Source organism: Hyaena hyaena, unplaced genomic scaffold (genome assembly GCF_003009895.1).
Source record: "Hyaena hyaena isolate Hyena2069 unplaced genomic scaffold, ASM300989v1 scaffold_164, whole genome shotgun sequence".
Taxonomy (NCBI): domain Eukaryota; kingdom Metazoa; phylum Chordata; class Mammalia; order Carnivora; family Hyaenidae; genus Hyaena; species Hyaena hyaena.
In genome coordinates, this window is record NW_024080796.1 from 2,839,071 (window position 1) to 2,860,787 (window position 21,717).

At 43.0% G+C, this 21,717-nt stretch overlaps 1 protein-coding gene across 2 annotated transcripts; it reads right to left on the bottom strand.

The window, feature by feature from the left end:
• Nucleotides 1–735: 735 nt before the first annotated feature.
• ARHGDIB (Rho GDP dissociation inhibitor beta) lies at nucleotides 736–20,049 on the bottom strand. Of its 2 annotated transcripts, none has more exons than XM_039239966.1 (6): nucleotides 19,949–20,049; nucleotides 9,186–9,372; nucleotides 8,448–8,531; nucleotides 6,136–6,212; nucleotides 2,696–2,759; nucleotides 736–1,435 (listed from the first exon to the last, which is right to left on the bottom strand). In XM_039239966.1, the coding sequence occupies exons 2-6, from the start codon at nucleotides 9,364–9,366 to the stop codon at nucleotides 1,236–1,238; spliced, it is 606 nt and encodes a 201-aa protein (XP_039095897.1). In that variant the 5' UTR covers nucleotides 9,367–9,372; nucleotides 19,949–20,049; the 3' UTR covers nucleotides 736–1,235. The 2 variants fall into 2 exon arrangements, with proteins under 2 accessions (XP_039095897.1, XP_039095898.1); XM_039239967.1 differs by lacking the exon at nucleotides 19,949–20,049 and adding an exon at nucleotides 11,167–11,185.
• Between the last annotated feature and the right edge of the window lie 1,668 nt (nucleotides 20,050–21,717).

The window sequence follows — 21,717 nt, forward strand, 5'->3', positions numbered from 1 at the left end:
AAAGATAAGTGTGATCCGATCCAGTCTTTCCCAGATTGTTAGTATGAAAGATGAACAAATATACAGATCATTTAAATATAAAATAGGAGGTGATTAAAAGTTTAAAAACTCATAGGATACTATGAAAATACAGACTTACGGACATTTAGGACAATGACGGGGTTCAGTGAAGGTTTCCTCCCTGTAAGGGATGCCTAAGGAGAGTCCTCTGTAAATAGAATTTTTGCAGGCAGCAGAGGTGGAAAGAGAGTTTCATGTAAAGAGCCCAAACATGGAGGTGCAAATGTAATGTGTGAGAAAATTATTAGTAATTGAATTTAGGCCAGATCGTAGGGGGCATTATGCGAGAAGTGTAGTATCCTATTCTCTAGGCAATTGGGATCATATTGAGAGGTCATAAGCTGGAGAGCAGCAGTGGCTGATTTGGCCCACAGAGGCCCTCGCAAATCCAAGATAGGATTCCCATCGGCAGTGGGATATATAGGTCTCAGGCCCAGAAGAGCCTGGTATGATACTACTATAAAATAAAATAGCTCAGGATTTCTACAATTCATATTCTGAATATTCATCTTTCATCACTCATTGTACTAGAACAGGGAGACTAAATGTTTTTAGTGATGTAAATACCTTCTCTACTGTGTCTGGCACACACACACTCTGAAGAAACTCACAAATGTGAACAATGTAGTTATCATATTTGCTCAAAGAAAGAAAGCAGGGAAATGAGGGTCTCAGTCAGATCATACAACTGTTTTATTTACTCTTGTATTGTTTACAGTGTCTCCCAGAAAAGAAGAACCCCAACTGGCAGGGAACGTGATTAGGGACCTTCATTGAGCCAGCAGCAACCACAGAATAATCCAGGGATGGGAATGAGCTCCTGGAACCCAAGGCAGAGGACTGTTAGTGATAGTTTGCCTATTTCCTGGCCTCTAGTTGCTCAAATGGGAAAAATAGAAGGACATATTAAATGACTATGTATTCAGACAAAGAATTTTGAAGATCTGGCCATGATGGGGATTGGAAGGAGTGGGCGGGATTAACGTCTGGGTGTTAAGCATCTTGTGCCAGGGACCACTTAGAGAGACATTGCGGGATAAGAAGCATTGATAACAGAATGTGGGGGCTCTTTGGGGAAAGGACCTAGCTGTGAACAGGGAGGAGGGACAGGGTGATGAATACGACTGAGAGGGTACTTCTGGATGGCAAGGTGAGGAAGGGAAGAGTAGATGCACTCATTCTGTCCATTCCTTCTTAATGGACAGGTTCCACTCCCAGGTAAGGTGGTCATGCTTGTCGTCGTCGGTGAAGAAGGACTTGTTGTGGTAAGTGCCTCGGGCCAGCATGCCCTTGGGAGCCTCCTCAATCGGAGTCAGGAACTCATACTCCTCTGGCCGAGGCCCGTAGCTGCCAACCATAAATGTTGCTTTATCCACTAGGAAGAAAGGAAAGTTCGTTGGGGTAAGAGTCTGACAGAGAGAAAACAAACACAACAAACTGGAAAATTCAGAGCACAGCTCACAGTGCGCAAAGCCAAGAGCCACAGTTCCCAAGACTGGCTGAAGTCTTCACAAATGTTGAAAATAGTCAACCAAAGTTCTAAATAGGTGAATACTGGGATGTATATTAAGGAAAGTGGAGCTTTAGAAAGTATAACTACAGGTAGGTAGGCAGACAGGCAGGCAATGTGCAGTTAGCTTTTAAATGTGAAGAAGTTTGGAGGGACACCTATGGATACATCATCATCCTCTTGCTTGAATGAGATGATGTTGTCTCCATACCCAAGGAAAATAGGAAACTGACCTACTTTTTCATGAGACTTGGCATTGGAAAGACCTTAAGACCTTCCAGGTCAATAACCTTCTGTGGAATTTGAGTCATTGAGTGGTTGTCTATGCCCTGCAAATTTATCAGACAGTTTCTCTCCAAATCCTTTGTTCATTAATTTGATGGAACTGATCTGTGCAGTACTGTCTCCCACCTCTGGAAGGAGAGAGCCCCCAAGGGAAGAAGGAGCTGTAAGAATACTTCTATCATCTTTCCAAGTGTCATTTCTCCCTGTCCGTAGTAATGGAAGGAAACTGGAGGCGGTTCCCCAGGGCATGTACAGTTTAGGTACAATTTGTCAAGAGCAGCTGCGGATCGAGTAGTGTTACGTTATGTTTCGGTCATAGCTTTTCTCAACTCTAGAGAGAATTCTATTTCTTTATTTTAAAAATTTAGTGCTGCTCCCTGCCCCCCACTTCCACCCCACACCTGCTCACATGTTACTTCCATATCCCATTCCCAAAAGACACACATATCATTGGATAGATCTTTCTGGTCTTGGATTTCTCTAACACTAGGCATATACCTGTGAACTCCTTTCTTTTCCCCCCACTTTTGAAAGTATTTTAATATACTCCATTTTGATTCAAACTTATCTTGGTTACTCTTCCCCTTTATGAGTAATAAGCTTAAGTTCCAGAAGCTGAATGCTGAAGGTTAGTGGCTGACCCAGTTGAAACTGGATCTCTGGATGTAGGCCTCATTATTGATGTCTAGGTCGGAGGGATATGTGCTTTTTCCTAGGGGGAGGGCCCACAGCTTTTAATCAGATTCGTACATGAGTCTATGATTAAGATTGCTAATAAGCAGAAGATTAGGTATCAGTGGGGAGCAGAGTTTGAGACAGTGTAATGTGTGGGTCCCTTACCTTTCACCCCAGTCCGGTAGGTATGCTGAACGTATTTCAGTCCTGACACAATATCCCTATTCACCTGTAGGTGGGAAGGATCCAAGCAATTCAGATTAAAATAGGTCTTTCATTTTCCCCTCATCTTTCATGCTTATCCTACCAGCAGAGTCTTCTCTGAGGATGAAAGAAGGTTGAGATTTAGTTCAGAATAAGTGTTACTATTATCATTTCACATGGTGGTGAGGCAGAGATTGGAGCGGAGATCACAAGACTCAACATTGCCAATCTGGTTTTAATCATTGAATGCTGTGCTGTTTGGTTTGGGGGGTGCTTAATTAAAACACTGTCTCAAGGTTCTTCATTACATTTCTCCTTCCTCCAAAGGTCCTAAGAATGGTCTTGAGCTCTCCCCCACCCCCTCCCTGATACTAATGGCCAGAAGACTGTCTTTGTCTTAGGAAAGGCTACAAAGGTACCAATGGAAAATATTATGTGAACACCTGAAAACCCTAACCTCAGAAACGATCCACCTAGCATGAAAAACAAACAACCAAGAGAAAAGCTGTAATGGAAAATTAGGGTTCAAGACGGTTGTGCCTGTAATGTCACTGGAGTCTAAAGATGGAGAGACGGGCCTCACAGAAACATCCTCCCCACATATAAATAATGGGTCAAATCCACTCGTGTTTGGCAAGCATTCTGGATGCCTATTACTTTCACATGTTGTCTGAGATGTCACCACTTTCCCAAGCCTTTCAAAGAAAGTTCACTAAAGCAGGATAAAAATATATACAGTCCAAGCACTTTGTTTTTCCATGATTCATTTTGCCTAGGACTGAAGTGCGTTGTCCATTAATTTTATGCACTGCTCATGTTTACACAAACAAATAAAGTGGACATTGCGTCATTAGCTGGAGGGCTTGGTTAATTGTTCACCGGGATGAAGAATGAAAGCGTCTTCAAATAATTTCTCCCAACAGTAATTATGGCTGCCTTTCTGTTTTGGACAGAATAATTAAACCAATTTATCAGTGCTATGTTTTGTGTCATTGGCAATGAGGTAGCTCAGCAGTGAACCCTCCCAGCTTAGGTTTTAGATGGTCATTCAGTAAAATCTGTCACACAATCTATCAAAAGCATACAGAATGAATACAGCTCCATTGAAGCATCGTGACAAAGTGACACCCAAACTTTCTGATTTCTCTGCCAGATGTGGCTCATACAAATAGAAAAACGTGAATGCATTTTTCTAGAAGTCTCTAAGCTAGTCCTTTGGGCTTCACAGGAGATGTGGTCTGGTGGCAAAAAGCTGAAAAACAGAAATAGTAGCTGCTACTCATCAGTAAGGACTTCAGAACAGAGCCTCCTGTTTTTCCACTGCTCCATAGAGGGTTCATTTAATATAAATATGTCTGAGACGGGTAAGAGAAAAATATGAATATTCATAGAACTCTCTTCCTCTGTCTGCACACCCTTCCCGCTGTTCCTCTTCACCCCAGGATGAAAAAGCCTTGGTGACCAGAAGTCTGTGAAAGTCAGAGATACTACATGTCCTTGGGAGCAGAAGGAAAAGGGAGAGAAACTAGAAGAACCATGCCCCCCCTCCCGGCCAAGTTTTGGAGAGAGCCCACAGTTTGGGGGGAAGAAAGAAAAGAGCCCTGAGCACCATTAAAAGAGAAATAATGCAAGAAAACTTTTAGGATGTGTTGCTGGTGTTCTAAATGCAAACTTTCTTGGGTGCTTTTCAGCAGATGTTAGTAAAGATTTAAAATGCTTCTCAATTACTTCCAGTTTTGAGCTGGCATTTCTTCTAACTGGAGCTCCACGTTGGGACAGGCCACAGGCTGGTTAACACTGTGTGGGTTGCACACAGAGAGTGGTTTTCTCTTGCTTGAGACGATGCTAAGTGTCTGCAGTGGGTGGGCCTTGAAAACCCCTTTCTATGCCCTCCTCCTCCGTCACCTTAATGTGTAACCTTGACCACTACATCCTCTTTAGCCTTCCCACGACAGCAGAGGCCCATGCTCCAGACCTTTCCTTCTCATCTTACTCCCATCAAAATTTACCCGCTTTCTTTCATTTGGTACAAATGGGCTGACTAAACTGACAAATTAAGGCAGTAGCATTAACGATTAAAAATTCTACCGATGTGTAACCCACTCTAAGCATATTTGGATGCAATGCCTTAGATATAATTCTAGGCATATTTAGATACAATATCAAATTCTCAGGTGCTTTTTTTTTTTAAAAAATATTTTTATTTATTTCTAGGAGAGAGAGAGAGAGACAGCGTGAGCAGGGGAGGGTCAGAGAGAGAGGGAGTCACAGACTCCGAAATAGGCTCCAGGCTCTGAGCTGACAGTCAGCACAGAGCCCGACGCGGGGCTCGAACCCACGAACCGCGAGATCATGACCTAAGCGAAAGTCGGATGCCCAACCGACTAAGCCACCCAGGCGCCCCTCAGGTGCTTTGATAATGAATATACTACAGGAAACAAACAAGTGGACCATGGTTCAGTGTGCATTAGAGAGGTGGCATCAACAAGTATTTTCAGAATGAAATTATTTTGAGGCATAATTATACATGGTACAGAGTGATTGTTCCCAGTTCCTGAATCAACACTGCACCGAGGGGAAAGAAGAGCCCAGTGTGCAAACCCAGAGGGCAGGTGGGGTCTTCCTTGGTGGCCCTGAAGGCCCCTGAAGGATATGGCTGAGAAGGGGCAACCAAGGTAAATATAAGCAGTTGAGAGCAAACAGTACATCTCTGACTTATTCGTTTTCAGTCAAGATTATTTTTCTTCTTGCTTTAGGCTGTTCAGTAAGGTATGTGTCCATTCATTACATGTCAATTTATCTCGCGTTTAGTTTTGCTGTTACTTATTTGCTTGCTCCACAACTATAATTGTAATTTCCAGTGATTTACCAAGGTCCATACTCCTGGATTTATGCAATCATTGAGCAATTAGAGCCGGGGCTCTATCTGTTCCATGTTTTACTGTTAACTGATTCATTGATTTATCGATTTCTCAATAAGTATTCACTAAATATCAATTACAAAGTTTGGGGTAAAAATTGGAAACAAGAGATATATAATCTCTCCCTTTCTCAGGGCGCTTGGACTGTACAGGGAAGACATGCCACAAATGGTACAATACAAAATATGATGTGCTTCATGGATGGGAGCATTAAGGGTTCACAGGACAGTCCTGTTGGTTAAGTGATGAATGGAGAGTTCAAGGCGAGGGCCCTGGTTGGGAAAAGGCATGAGGCAAGGGTGGGCCTCAGCAGGTAGAGCTCAGAGTTGGGGAGAGGACAATCTAGACACACAAGGTGGTGGAGGGGAAGGAAATAAACAAAAACTAAACAGCATGTTAATGCGAGACACTAGTTTTTTTCTTTCTCTGACTACAGGAAGAAGCTGGGCTTTATAAAAACATTCAGGGCAAGATACTTACCCTGAAGTTAATTTTGACTCTGTATTCAACACCCTCCTTTAGCACAAAAGTTTCTTTTTTGAGAGCTTCAAGATCCCCTGTAGAAGTAGATTTAGAAAGAGTTTATTCTCCTCAGAAGGAGAAACACAAGGAGACGAATGAAATTCAAACTCCAGAGCTCTTTGCTGGGTTCATCAGAGCAACACAGTCCTCATGGCCCTCAATTTAAAGAATATTTGAGATTAGTTGCTACACACACACACACACACACACACACACACACACACACACGAAAAGCTAAAATCTTAGGTATAAAAGAAACGTGATAGTACTTCCTGCCTCCCAAGTTTGATGACAACCCTAAAATATACAAGGTATTAACAGTGATGAGGTGTGTGTGGCAATGCCTTTTCTAATTGTCAATAAGAAAAACAAGTTTTAATCAGTCATCTTAATCCTAGAGGAACGTCTGAATTATCTTGCTATTTTCTCTATTGAAAATGATATCACATACGTGACCAAACAAAAAGATGATTAAAGAATATGCCCCTACCCCTCAAATAAATATATATAAGACAAATAGTATATAATAGTACCACCTGTTTGTTTTTGTAATTTGGTGATGTTTATGGAATTTTCTAGCTTTAAAAAGTTTACTTGTCTTGGTTTCCCTTTTATCATTCTAAATATATATTCACTTCTGTACTTAATTTTGCATTTGCATGTGTAATTTCATTTTATTTTCCTTAAGGGGGGGGTCCCTTAAGAAATAAAAATTTCAGGACCCATAAAACCAGGATCTGACTCTAATTCTTGTACTTTGGTTATAGAGGTGATCACTCTCTGTTCTTCTCCAAGTGTGATTCTGTGTCATCTGACATCAGAGGTGAATGTGTGTGTGTGTGTGTGTGTGTGTGCCTGTAGACTGGGATTCACCTCAATAGCTTCTTTGTGACAGAAAACCAAACTTAGATATCCCAATGCTAGGAAAGTGAAAGAAACTGAGTTTTCCCTGCAATATCATCAGGCCCTTAGATTTCCTCAGAGCTAATTCAGGCCTCATCTCACAAACTGACAGTTGTACCTGGTAATGTTACCCAATTTCACACAGGAAGAGGCCTGAGTCCTGGTGAGAAAGAAAGAGAGAGAGAGAGAGAAATTCTCCCAGAGAGATGCTAGAATGTGGGGGTAGCTGAATGTGTGTCTGCTGTAATGATTTCGGTTGAAGGGGAAGTGTGTCTTCTCAGCCTCTGATTTCCTCCCTCAGACAAATAAGCCCATATAAGGCAAAGAGTGGATGTGTCCCATGAGAAGGGAGCCACCTGGCCGCTAAGCCTACTGTTCTAGAGTCATGCTTTGCTCTGTCTCATAAGTCCACCTTTTGAATCTGGTAATTTTTTTTTCACTGAAGATCTACCGTGGATACCCTCAACCTCCTGGCTTTTCCCTCTCTCCTCTGGGATGCCCCCCATAATAACTGGCTTCTCAGCCTCTCTTTATCTCCTCAAGAGTTAAGTGTCAGGAAAGGACTTGACCCTTGTCACAATAAAGGGAAAAGAAATAATATCTTAATTGGTGCGTCTTTAGTGGGGAAGTGGCTTATACAAGAATCAGGCCTTTAGGCTAAAATAGTATGCATTTAACAGTAGAATATCCAGCACTATTTAAAAGATTTTAGATGCGCCTGGAGGGCTCAGTCGGTTAACCATCTGACTTCAGCTCAGGTCATGATCTCACGATTCGTGAGTTTGAGCCCTATGTTACACTCAGAGCCTGAAGCCTGCTTCGGATTCTGTGTCTCCCTCTCTTTCTGCCCCTCCTCTGCTTATGCTTTCTCTCTCTCTCTCTCTCTCTCAAAAATAACCATTAAAAATTAGAAAAATAAATAAAAGATTTTAGATTGCTTCTTGCCTTCAAGTAGAGTCTCTAGTTGATGTAAGATCAATATTTTCTCTGATGTTTAGATTGTATAAATATTACTTTTCAGAAGCACACAGCTTGCTTCTTAATATTTGCATCATCAGACTTGTTAAATGAATAGTAATTCCTCTGTTACTGCATAGAGATAGAATTCTGAAGTAATTATGATACAAGTAAATATATCAAATACTGATGACTGCTCTCTCTTCAATTAAATAGAGACAGAGATTGGGCTTTTCATTAAGCATGGTGAAAACCGTGTACTCTGAGAGCAATGATTTGTGAATGGGTACCAGATATGTGTGTCTGGGATTCACGTTCCTGACATTTCCTTTTGCTGGCAGACAGGACAGAGACTGTTTTCCCAGTGATATCGCTAGGCCCCCTTGAACAGAACAGATGCGTCCACTTACCAGTGAGGTCCATGGTGATTGGTCCCGGGGCACTGTCACAAACCAGGCTAAGCCGGGTGACCTTGACATTGGGGGCTGTTGGGTCTGCAGGATTCAAAAAAGAATGTAAGCATGGGGAAGAGAAAATGTGTGTGCAATATGTGTTCATTTCCAGTAGGAGAGAGGGGAGATAAAAAGAAAAGTGATATCTCTAACGTGGAGTGAAAATAGAAATCAAAGCAGCAGGTTCACCATGTTGGTCTCAATGGCTTCAGAAACTAGAGGAGGACCATTTCTGCTTCAAGCTCTTGTAGGTCCATCTTAGTTATCAACAGCAAACATTTCCCAAGTGGCTGTGGGTAGGTTCCTCTGCTAGATGGGCAGTGGCCATCCAAATCTAATTCTGCTGTAGTGTATGTGGAAGAGATGAACGGTTAGATACGGCGTGACGAAGAGAAAGAGAAGAAGGAGAGAAACTGCGAGAGAATGAAGAGAATGCTATCTGAGTGGTAGTCTGGAGTCCTTTCTAAATCTTCCTTCTGTGTAATGTGTGCCTGTTTCAATGCTGACTCGCACTTTATCTCCAAAAAAGACTTAATCCTACTGCCCGTCACATTACGCAGCGTATATAGGTTGTGCCTCACTCACTGAGTCTTGGAAACACTTGGTGTTCTTTCTTTTGCATCGGCTCCTGAGGGGCTGACATGTATGCCTGATTGGGGACCTTCCACCCACCCCCATCCCCCGGCACACACACACCTGCCACCACAGGGCCGTCCCCCAGGAGTGTTTTCTTGTACTTGATTAGGCTTTCATCATCTTTGTCCATCTCCTGGAGCTCTTTCAGCGACTTCTGAGGTGGAGGCTTGTAATTGAGCTTGTTGTCCAGCTCATCAACATCCTCCTCCTCCAGGTGTGCTTCTGGGTCCTTTTCAGTCATTTTGATCTATTTCAGAGAGAGAGAGAGAGAGAGAGAGAGCAGATGATAGTCCATTAGCCAAAAGTCCGTGGATATGGAAAATGTGTGTGAGGCTGCTGGTAGCACCATCCTTGCCCTAATGGACTTTTGTAATCATCAGGGATTTTCCAGGATATTTTTTTTCCTAATTTAGTCTCATACTTGTATGAACAAGAATATAATGCATTTGGTCTTTTCTCTGACCTTCCTGAATTTCTCTGTACTGTGACAAATGTCTCCTGTTCACCAAATAAAACTGACAAGAAAGAAATAGCTCATTTGTGAATAATGTATAAGTGAAGCAGCATAACCCAGGCAGTCCCAAATAATGAGCAGAGAGCCCTAGTTCAAGAGTTCGATAGAAATAACCACAGTTCATTAAATCCAGCCACCCCTCTAGCATCAAGGCTCTTAACATTGTACAGTCTCAGTTACGATGGTTACAAAACACAGGGAGCCAAACAAATGGTTGGCTTCTTCCCATTAATTGAATCTTTATCTGAACTCCTGCAATACTTCAAAGGTAAGTCATGCAACAGTGTAGACCCCTAGGACACCTGCCCGAGGTGTAGGAATGGTTCCCATCCAACACTGCTAATAACTCCTTGAGGGCAGATACCAAGGTCTGTGTTTTTCTTGAATCTCCCATAATGATTGAATAGTGGAGGCATTTTATAAAGATCCATTGTTTGATTTGTTTGGATCTATAGCTACAGATCTTCTGTTCTTTTGAAATGATATAAATAACAAAAGGCTCTTTAAATTCTTCTAGACAAAATGGTAAGGATCAGTATGTCTTTACTTTTACCTTCCATTGATCTCGCCTTTCTGGATCCCCTTCCCTTTTGCTATCTCCCTCCCCTACCCTGATTTCCTGTGACTTTATGCTCTAAGGCCTCACCTGGGCATACTCTGGAGTCTGTCTTCTTCCATGATCACATTAAAATCTACCTTTACTTGCTGTGTGTTAAAATATTGAGGGGGGATTCTTTTTCTTAATTAATTACATTAAATTAATTAAGAGAGGTGGCGGGGGTGGGGGGTCTAGGTGGCTCAGTCGGTTGAGTGTCCGGCTTCGGCTCAGGTCATGATCTCACGGCATACATTGGGCTCTGGGCTGACAGCTCAGAGCCTGGAGCCTGTTTTGCATTCTGTGTCTCCCTCTCTCTCTGCCCCTCCCCCACTCATGCTGTGTTTCTCTCTGTCTCAATCATAATAAACATTTAAGAGAGAGAGAGAGAGAGATGGGCAGAGAGAGAGGGAGAGAGAGAATCCCAAGCAGGCTCTGCACCGTCAGTGCAGATTGGGCCAAACCTCATGGAACCATGAGATCATGACCTGAGTCGAAATCAAGAGTCAGATGCCCAAATGACTGAGCCACCCATGTGCCCTGAAGGGCGATTCTAATTAAATTATTCACACTTACTTGGTATATACACTTACTTGGTAGTGACTGAATAATAGATTTTTAAAAAATTACCCATTTTAGGGCATGTATAGTCAGGGATTTTTAGAGTTGAAAGGAACCTTAGAGGGGATATATTACAACCCCTTGTTTAATCATGGAAAAAATGGAGACTCAGAGATTAAGAGAAATGCTCAAATTCCCATAGCTGGAACTGCAGTGTCCTAACAAAGAGGAAGAAGCCTCTTTATTTACTGGAAGAATTTCAGGCCTGCGGCTGGCAGCAACGGAGCTATTTGGGGAAACACGGGAGGTATGTGTGCAAGGAGATAATTTCCTGATTCCCTTCAGCCCTCCCCCAAGAGTAAGTCTCTTACCTGCCACGTTAAAGGCTACCTTGTTCCTAAGTGGCACAACTGTGAGACAATATCTAGCATAGCTCATCTTGAGTCACTCTGCAAACCTCTGTAAAGTCCCCCAGGGGATGAAGCTACCTCTGGCCAAAATCAGTTCCGGTTCTGAGTTTCGATGACTCCATCACTGGCATCAGAAATGAAAGTAATTTGGAAGTGAAGCCAAACAAAAACCATTTTAAGAGAAAAAGAAGGAAAAACAAGAGAAGAAACAGAAACACTATCTCTTGGGTCATCGATCCTCTGCTAGCAAAATAGCAAGCCAAACACCCTGAGCTGGATCAAGTCTGCAAACGGCATTGCAATGCCCACGTCCACTTCCTGTGCAGGAAGGAAACGTGCAGGCTTGTTCCTATGGCAACTCTTGCTTCAGCTGAGGATTCAGCACCACTCAAAGCTGAGCCTCTCACAGCACAATAAACATCGTGACCAACTCAACTCGTATTCCAAACAACACTCACGGAACGTGGATGATGAATGGGTTAGAAAAATAATGAAGGATGCAGTGGGTGGAGCTTGTAGGCTGTAGGTAGTTTGAGGACAATCATTAGGCAATCAGATGAAGAGCAACCCAGATAAGACTAATCAGAAGAGACAGGTTCTCCTCTGGTGACACCCAGGAGCCTGACTAGATACCCAGAATGGAAGTCACATAACAAACCTGTGGACAGGTCATCAGGAAGCCTACCTACAGATGAGGACATCTTAGCCCTCTTGGAAAGGCCTTTCTGGAATATATCGCTTGATTCTAACAAGTCATCTCCTTGAAGTCTGACGATCAGAAAATAACATCACACCTACCCACTAACTAGCTCAAGATGATTTCCATAACCTGCAGGGAACTGCTGTTTTGCACACCGAAATCTCAATTTTGAAAGGAGAATGAGAGAGAGACAGAAAGGGAGAGAAAAAGACAAAGACCTGATCTAGGACAGAGTTTGACAACCTCTGTGTGATCATTGGCAAGTCAATTTATCTGTCATCTAGGTCTTGATATTCTTATTAGTAAACCTGAGACTTATGTCAATTCTAAATATGCTTGATTCATTGCAAACAGATATACAATAATTGCTTCATAAAATGAAACAAATTTGTTTAAAAGACATATAAGAGCAGAGGATAGCATGAGGTTATTGTATAAAATTGCTGCAGTAAAGAGGAGAAAAGTCAGGACCACGTCAAAATAATTTGATTTAATTATATAGCATACGAAAAAGAAATAGGAAGCCAGATGACCCCAAACCCGTTCAATCTGGAAAGCTGAGTAGGAAAAGATGAAAATATAATAATACAGGAAATAAAGAACTGGAAAGCAATTTTTATTAAAAAATTTCTTTAAAGCATAATATTTTGTGAGCACCTACTATTTCTAAGACCCAGTGCTTTTGCACACCTATACTGGAGCTTAAGTTACTCTCCAAAGTGGAGAGAGGGTTGGGGGTGGACAACCACAGTGGTTTGGTTGATGGTTCTTAATCTTTTCGGAAACTACAGGTCTCTTCAAAAATCTGATGAAAGTCACAATCCTCATGAAAGGAAAAAGGAATATACCTATGAGATCATGCTTGCCATCCAGGGGCTCATAGACTTTACTGGAGTCCAAGATTAGAAACATGACCTTGACACTGTGACTTCTTGGAAACATGAAGCAGAGAGTTGAGTGTTCAAATGGAAGCTTGCTTGTCTCTGAGGCCTGGCTGGATCACTGACCCTACCTAGCTTTCAGCTGAGAATCATGTCTATTAAACCCCGATGGTTGGCTTATGTAGAAGCAGAAGGAGATACCGGGTAACGTCTGTATCTGAGGGAGTGACACAAAGCCTGGCAGATGAGCAAAGGTGCCAAGGGCACAGCTCTTTAGGGGAAGAGTTCTGTTCAATCGACTTGATTTTGGATAATTATCTCTTCTTTGAACCAGGTCTTTATCACATGTGGATTTTGGGGCTTGGGGGGCTGGAGCAGACCATCTCTAGGTGCATTTCTTTCCTAACGTCTCCATGTGTAGATTTCTCTGGCCCTGTGGTCATGTGTCAGCTAAGCTTCAGTCATTTATTCAGCTACGTTATTTCACCTGTGTACACAAGAGACTTCCCTATCTCTGTTTTACTATTTCAGATTTGCATGAATTCCCAAAAGGAACTGCATTTTTCATTTCACAATTCATCTCTGCGGAACTTCGGATTCTGCCAAATCCGCAGCCACAATGGCTTATATAGTTTGATAATGATTTCCCAAATTATATGTGTGCATATATTTAACCACAGATATCTGTTTTCTCTTTTCATCTCCCCATTTTATGGTGCTTGCTAAAGTGAGACTAGGCATTTCATAGACTACCTTCAAGTATTATCTAAAGAACAATTGGTTTTCAGGACGCCTGGGTAGCTTGGTTGGTTAAGCGTCCAACTTCAGCTCAGGCCATGATCTCATGGTCTGTGGGTTCAAGCTTCGCATTGGGCTCTGTGCTGACAGCTCAGAGCCTGGAGCCTGCTTCGGATTCTGTGTCTCCCTCTCTCTCTCTCTGCCTCTCCCCAACTTGTGCTCTCAAAATAAATAAATAAACATTAAAAAAAAAAAAGAAAAACCGGTTCTCTTATTGATGGTAATAATTATAATAGTTATCTTATATAAGGCTAAGTGCTTTCCTGAGGATTATCTCATCAGTCCTCATGACAGCCTTGAGGGCGGGTGTTATCATCATTCTCTTCAGGCAAGTAAAGCTCAGGTAAGCAACTTGCCCAAGACGACATACTGTGTAAGGGGCTGAATTACTACCTGAACCCAGGTTGTCTGGCTTCCAGGCGCAATGCTCTGTTGCTTCAGCCATCTTTATTCAGAAGTAAAGATGAATTATAGAACCCATTAGTCATCTCGGGAACCTATCCTCAGGGTGCAGAGGCAGCGGTAAATGCTTCTTTGCGAAACTCTGCAGGCTTTAGCAAGGCAGGGAAGTGTCATATAAAGTGGGTTTCCGTGCAACTGTGCCCATGTCACCTGGCACAGGTCATTTGAACCTCCCTGAGCTCCAGTTCTGTCCTCTGCAGAACGAAATCACTGCATTAGAAGGGTCTCTGAAGCCCCTTCCTAATACCTAGTACTCCAATGCTCCTTAATTTACAGAAGCCTGTGAAATGAGAAAAGAGGAAGTGGAGGTGGGGTGGGGGAGAACCCAGTCCATCTGTGTAGAACATTCTGGCCGGCCTTTTCTCACCTTCCTCTGCAGCTCACCCACTGTTCCACAAAGAGCAGAGCTGGGTTTTTTGTTGTTGTTGCTGTTGCTGTTTGTCTGTTGTTGGATTTTGGCTTTTTCAAACAGTAAAAGTGAAATGCACAACGAATAATTACATGGTAAACGAGGTTATTGTGGACTCCGTGAGGCCCTGAAGCGCATATTGGTTTTGCGTGTGTGTGTGCGCCTACAACTCATTATCTTTGTTTTCTGTTTCACTGATGCTTCCACAGATGAATTTTCACAGTGAAACCCTCACACCCCTATGCTTGCTACTGAGCAAAGCAGTGTAAGCAAGAAGTGTGCTGGGATAGGAACTTAATCCTCTCAGGCTCAATTAAAATGTCACATTAAATTAGGGTGCTTCCTCATGGTTCGAATATGCCACGGCACCAAATTGGTGGTTTTGCTTGCAAAGTCAGTGAAATTTCCAAGACACGGCAACTGAAATAGGCTTGAGAATTTGCACTCCCCTCAGGATAGAGTACATTTGTGTGGCTCACTAATGCAGTTCTAAATAAGCTGAGGGCCAGAAAAGGTGGAAGTCGACTTTAGATAAAACAAATCACCTCCTTATGTCAAAGAAAGGTGATCTTCAATGCCTACTCGAATATGCACTTTGAGTCTGATGGATCAGAGATTCAAAATGTGGTTCTAGGGGGCGCCTGGGTGGTTCAGTCGGTTGAGCATCTGACTCCGGCTCAGGTCATGGATCTTGCGCTCTGTGAGTTTGAGCCTCGATTGAGTTGGGCTCTGTGCTGACAGCTCAGAGCCTGGAGTCTGCTTTGGGTTCTGTATCTTCCTGTCTCTCTGTCCCTCCCCCACTTGTGTTCTCTCTCTCTCTCCCTCTCTCAAAAACAAGTAAACATTAATAAAAGTAAAGTAAAAACAAAACGTGGTTCTGCACTGAATTACTGCAGGGCATAAGCACACTATCAGCCTCCCTGAGCCCAAGATTTTCCACCAGTAGTGTGGGAATAATAATCTTTCTTTACTGGGTTGCAGAGTTGGAGCAAAGATGTGAAAAGTTCCCAGCTGTCCTGGCCAGTGGTAGATGCTTTATAAACAGCCCATGCTCGGCCTCTGCTCCCTGCCCTGCGATGCCGTCTGTTTTGGTGAGCACCTTCAGCAAAGCAAGGTCACCGACTGCCTAGGCTCCAAATGCCTTCCCTTGGATCTGCAGTGGTGACAATGTCCACTCCTTCCTTCTTAAAAATAGATTTTGTTTCTTTTAGGCGTACGGAAGAGACAAGAAGTCCTGGGGATCACAAGGATTGTTTATTAACTGAATCAACCTGAAAATGGGATGGTCGTTATTCTATTTCTTTAGAAAACTCCCTCATGGACAATTTAATTTTAGATTCTATTTATTGCTCCCTTTCCTAATTGAAGCCAGAGTTCACTCTCAGAATGATGAGAAATGATAAGAGGCACAGGCCCAGCCAATAGAGAGAATTTCCTTTGGCTGCGGACATTTAACTTCTGTTCCAAAGTTGCCAGAGCACTCACGCATCTAGACGCACAGGCCGAGAATATGACATAGATGAGGTGGCGATGAGGGAGGGAAGTACCAGGACTGGGGGATTTCCAGCAGAGAAGTACCTACGCGAGCATCAGCATTCTCCGTCGCCCTGTACTCTCCCCTCCCTCCTGACCAGGACACATCCCACTTTCCTCAAACCGGGGCTACAGCTCTGGAGCTGGTGGTCATGGATGGTTGGGCCGTCCCAGAAGGACTGTCCACATGTCAGAGCCAGACAAGGATTTGGGTCTGCTCTGCTGCCTGCCTGGTGATTGGGCTTATCTGGGGAGTCCGAGTTTAACCCTCAGGACACCACAAGCTGTCTTGGTTCTGGAGTCTTCCATGGTTTCTCCGTACTCCATAGCAGCATGGAGGGGTTGGTGCTTCCCAGCCTCCTCAGGGCTGCCCTCTACCGTCTTAGCTCCGTGAAGAGCATCCGGGAGAGCAAGGCTGGATGAGGGGAATCAACTCAGTGCCCGAGAGGATAATCTTACTAGGTATAGTAAAGACTAAAATCAGTCCAGAGGAGGGTACATGTTACTAGATGCAGAATTCTTTAACATTTCCCTTGCTGGGAGAACCGATACATAATTTCTTCCCTGGGTATTCACAGTATATGAATTCTAACCCAGATTCATATTGGAAGGAGAGAGACCTCAGTGGATCCATTCAAGTTTTCTGGTGTCTACACTGTGAAGTTACTATGCTCAGTATTTTTGCATATTTTATGCAAAATATAATATATGCATATAATATTTGCATATAAAATATGCAAAAAATGTTTATTTTATTTTTAATTATTTTTAATGTTTACTTATTTTTGAGAGAGAGAGTGTGTGTGCACATGTTGGGGGGGGTAGAGGGAAGGGGATGGACAGAGGATCTGAAGTGGGTTCTGTGCTGACACCAGAGAGCCTGACATAGGTTTTGAACTCGTGAACTGTGAAATCATGATCTGAGCTGAAGTCAGCCGCTTAACCAGGTAAGCCACCCAGGCAATCCTGCAAATATTTATTTTAAATAATCCTCAACAAAAACTGCATTAAGCCATTATTAAGCAAAATACAATGCTGCCATAACTCAATACAGTCACAGAAGTTTTAAATTAGGCACGAAGGGGCGCCTGGGTGGCTTAGTCGGTTAAGCGTCCGACTTTCGCTTAGGTCGTGATCTCGCGGTTCGTGGGTTGGGCCCCGCGTCGGGCTCTGTGCTGACTGCCAGCTCAGAGCCTGGAGCCTGTTTCAGTCTGTGACTCCCTCTCTCTCTGACCCTCCCCTGCTCACGCTGTCTCTCTCTCTCTCTCTCTCTCTTAGAAATAAATAAAACATTTAAAAAAATTAGGCATGAAAATAAGACGTTATCTATCATCACCTGTGCTGACAAGATCAGTCCCTTTAAGAAAGCTTCAGTGAGGGGTGCCTGACTGGCTCAGTCAGTTAACCGTCCGACTTTGACTCAGGTCACGGTCTCATGGTTTTTGAGTTCAAGTCCCGCGTTGGGCTCTGTGCTGAGAGCTTGGAGCCTGGAGCCTGTTTCCGATTGTGTCTCCCTCTCTCTGTCCCCTCCCCTGCTCACGCTCTGTCTCTCTCTCTGTCTCAGAAATAAAGAAGCATTAAAAAAGGAGAGAAAGCTCCAGTGAAGTTTTACCAGCCTCGGCTATGGAAACCAGAGTGTCTCCCTAGGACAGGTTCATGCTCTCCCAAACCAGGAAGGCCGAAATTCCAGTACAGAGTGATTCAGTTAAGTGCTTACTGAGTGGATAAACGCTGAAGTTTCCGGAGCAACATCAGAGCCCCGGACTTTAACCTGGGCTCCTGGACAACATAACGCTGATCTATGAACAAGGATGCCCAGAATGCAAGATTAAAGAACATGTCCCCCACGTGACATTTCGTAAAATGTCCTTCTAAGGCACTGTAGTTGTTGGTTCATTTTTTTTTTTTTTTGGCACCAGTGTGTGACTTTAGTCAGATAATTTAACACTTCTGAGCCTTACTGTGCCCTCTGAGTCCTCTCAGGATTCAGACCTGAGTTTCTACCACCAGCCTTGACACATAGTACTCACTTAACAGATGCTGGCTCTTTCTCTGCTCATCTGCCTAGGCTTTACTCCCTAGGACTTCTCTCTGTCTGCTGGTTGCACTGTAATACCTTGTGCCCCCCAGGCCGATTGTTCTGGCAGGATGACTTTGCTGTACTGAGCTTCCACTGAAAATAGAACCTCGATGTTGCTCACAGCATACCTCCCTGGGGACAAATTCATGCTCTCCCAAACCAGGAATTCCGAAATTCCAGCCCCTGGAACACGCCAGTCAGTTTTTGTGCAGCTGTACCATGGTTCTCCCACACGTACTGGGTCTGTGTAGCATAGACGGGAAATGAATTCTCCTCTCAGAATTCTATGAATCTCACAAAAGAGAAAGATAGTCTTACTACTGTGCTTGGGTCATATTTGGATTTGGGAGGGATAGTTTTTCGTAACCTTAACAAAACAAAGCAACAGCAAAGATCAATGACGTCTACCTGGGACCGAATGTCCTGGCCAACACAGGCCTCTTGATTTCCCTTGCTTGCTCGTTCCTGCCGTGGGGACCCAGCACGCTAACCCTGATTTCAGGGCTCTTGGGCTCCACGTGAAGGGGTGACTATGGGACCTGTCTGTGAGAGGGGCCTGCCTTGCCCAACCTTGAAGGGAAGAACAGCCCAGGATTTATCAGACCAGGGATGCAAGGTACCCTAGGTCTAGAGGTTAATTACAGACTAGGCTTATTAAACATGCTGGCTGGAGCGTCCTCTAAAGGGAAGAAAGAATTTCAGGTCATGCTTCTTTCTAATGGTCGCCAAATTCAGTTCTTGACATTTTGAAGGCTCCCAGATCAGGTATCTTAACAGATCGAATTGGATTTTTGTAGAACCTATCTCTATTTTTTTAAATGCTTATTTATTTATTTTGAGAGAGAGAGAAGGAGGAGGGGGAGAGAGAGACAGAGAGACAGAGAGAGCATGTACACACATGCATGAGAGAGGGAGGGGGAGAGAGAGAATTCCAAGCAGGCTCCACACATGCAGCATGGAGCCTGCCATGGGGCTCAATCCCACAAACTGTGAGACTGTGACCCGATTTCAAATCAAGAGTCAGACACTTAACTGACTGAGCCACCCAGGGGCCCCAGAACCTATCTCTTAATAAATTATCTGACGCTTTCCATGTCTGCTTTCAGTTCTCTCAGATGTAAAGAGCTATTTTTTAGCAACAATAGCCACTATCTTTCTGCCCATCTGACTTGAGGCATTTAATAAACGGCTTCTGTTAGTGGTAGAAATCCGTCTCTCTATGACCGATAAGTAAATAACAATATGTTCTACCATACTTCCCCCTCGATTATTAAATCCCACTGTACTCCAAGAGAGACTTTCATTATGCATTTCTCTCATATCACCAGAAAAGTTCTTTAGTGGCAAAGAGTTGCATGTTTGACAGCTTTGAGTCTTTATCTTTTTTTCTTTGCAATCAGTCTCTTTAAGTCTACTTAAAAACAGGAAACCGCACATCTCCACCCCAGCAGCAAGCCATCATCTACCAGCATGTTCCACACCAGTTTGGGTCCAGTCTTTTTGCTTCTGAACTCGGCTTGATGCCCAGTCCTACTTTGTAAAGAACCCCTCCGGACACTCCCCACTAGTTACATGCATAGTCCTTTCCCCAGACACACAGGATTTCATCCCCTGGGCTGCAGGGCACACCCTCCCCTCCCTCACGGGGCTCTCTCCCCTGAGTCATTGCTAAGATTCCCTGCTCTGACTTCCCCTTCTCTGCAGAGCTGTTCCAACAGCCTCTTCAGTACTTTCTTATCATAAAGTTTGTTTTAAAGAGGAATTGCCCTTCTAAAAAAAAAAAAAACTTAAACCGGAGAGGGTCGTAGGTTAGTTGAGAGATTTCCTCCATTTCCCTGCGCCCACCTCAAGCCTCCCCGATCCGAGGTATTTCAACTTACATTCAGTGGCTCACAGCTCTCTGGGGTGCCTCTGTCTCTTACTCTGACTTCTGAGTACTGGCAGTTAGAACAGGAAGGAAGTTAGTGAGGGAAAAAAATGTTTTAAACCTACTAGAAGAGGAAACCCTGGGCTGTCTCAAATTCTGCTCCTTTGCACTGCATATCTCTTGATCAGTCAACTGAACAGTGTTCTTGTCAATTAATGGGACATGTGAGAGCATGACTGCCCGTGTGAGTGTGAACATGGATATGCATGAGTGTGCATGCAAGGGCATCGAGGCCATAGCCTTGAGCGCTGTGGACAATTGAGTGGATGTGTCTAAAAATCAAGTCATTTCAGTGCATCAGCTTATTGAAGCAAGTAGCCTGAAACCAGTAACCATAAGTCCGTATCAGCTTCACTTCATATCACTGACGTCTATTCCTATATGGTCCCTGCCAGCTTTCTCATCAGCCAGATGTCTTGAACGTTTGCTGGCAGTGAATGTAGAGTGCGAAGGAATTATGAATGTTAACTGCACAGGCTTGGCCCTAAACCTAAAAAAAAAAAATTGTCCTCAAACAGATTTGGGGGGTTTTGTTGCTATAATTTCAAAATGTAGCTTTGTACCTCAGCACAATCAAATGTCACTTGTTTTTGCTAATTTTTTTAAATTGAAAAAAAGTAAAGCACTGCTTTTGATTAAGCCTAGGAGGGAAGCTTACAAAATAGCATAAAACTTCATTAGCTCATTGTCTTCTACCTCAGAATTTGTGATAATTTAACAAGTACTAAAATTGACTTTGTATCATATTTAAGGAAATGGTTTGTGAAGTATTTTCAGTGGGAATGAGTTGCAGAGACCATATTGAAACCATTTAAAGGGACACTTTTTAAGCATTCAAGCCACATTTATTCTATACCCTTCCATAGCTGCTGCCAATAGAAAATGCTTATTTATACACATTTCAATATTCACTGTTTATATCGTTTCAGTATGTTTAGAGCTGACTGATCAAGCCAACATATCTGAAGAAATAGACATCTATTTTGCTGTCACATAAGCGTACTGCATTTTGCTCCCTTTAATTTGTAAATGGATGCCACCAAACATGTCTTCTCTTTAGTCCCTGGAACTGAAACAATCGAGATGGTTGTCATTTGCTGGGAGAAAAGAGATTCATCAAAAAATAGAAAAAGGACAATGGGGTAAGATTAAAATTAGCAAAAGTACCAAAAACCAAATACAGACTTAGTGTGTAAATTTCAAAACGATGTAGATAGAAGATAGCCCTTGAAACAAAATATCTGACTGCATCATAAATCAAAGCAAGTATTGGTCTGCAGGGAAGAGATTTTGTAGCTTAGTACTCTCAAGAGGGGACACATTTCTTCTTTTAATAGCATTTGTGGAGCACCTTTTCTCTGCAGTGACTATTCAAGGCACCATGGAAACAGCAGTAGACAACAGACAAAAATCTCTGCTCTCTTGTGGAAATTATGTTCTTGGGGAGACAGACAATTAAAAAATAACATAGGTAGAATAAATTACTTAGAACAAAAAAGATTTAAAAACTGGGAGTGATAGACTCATAGTCTACATGCCACTACCCATTTCTCATGCTATTAGGGAAGACGTCAAACAGGACATTTTTTTTTTCCTGCCAAGCCCAATGTGACTCCATAACTTTCTTAGTGCGCTGCTGTAGGTATGGGCATTAGAAGGTATAGACGCCCCTAAAAAGTGTCTGTAAAATCAGTTTGCATGTGTGCAGTGTGTATGTATTTA

Bases quoted from the DNA above. Each gene is read 5' to 3' on its own strand.
- ARHGDIB (XM_039239966.1), bottom strand. From the start codon at position 9,366: ATGACTGAAAAGGACCCAGAAGCACACCTGGAGGAGGAGGATGTTGAT. The intron at 8,532-9,185 runs GTGTGTGTGTGC...TGAATCCTGCAG, and splicing joins GGACGGCCCTGTGGTGGCAG to ACCCAACAGCCCCCAATGTC. The intron at 6,213-8,447 runs GTAAGTGGACGC...CTACTTCTACAG, and splicing joins AATCACCATGGACCTCACTG to GGGATCTTGAAGCTCTCAAA.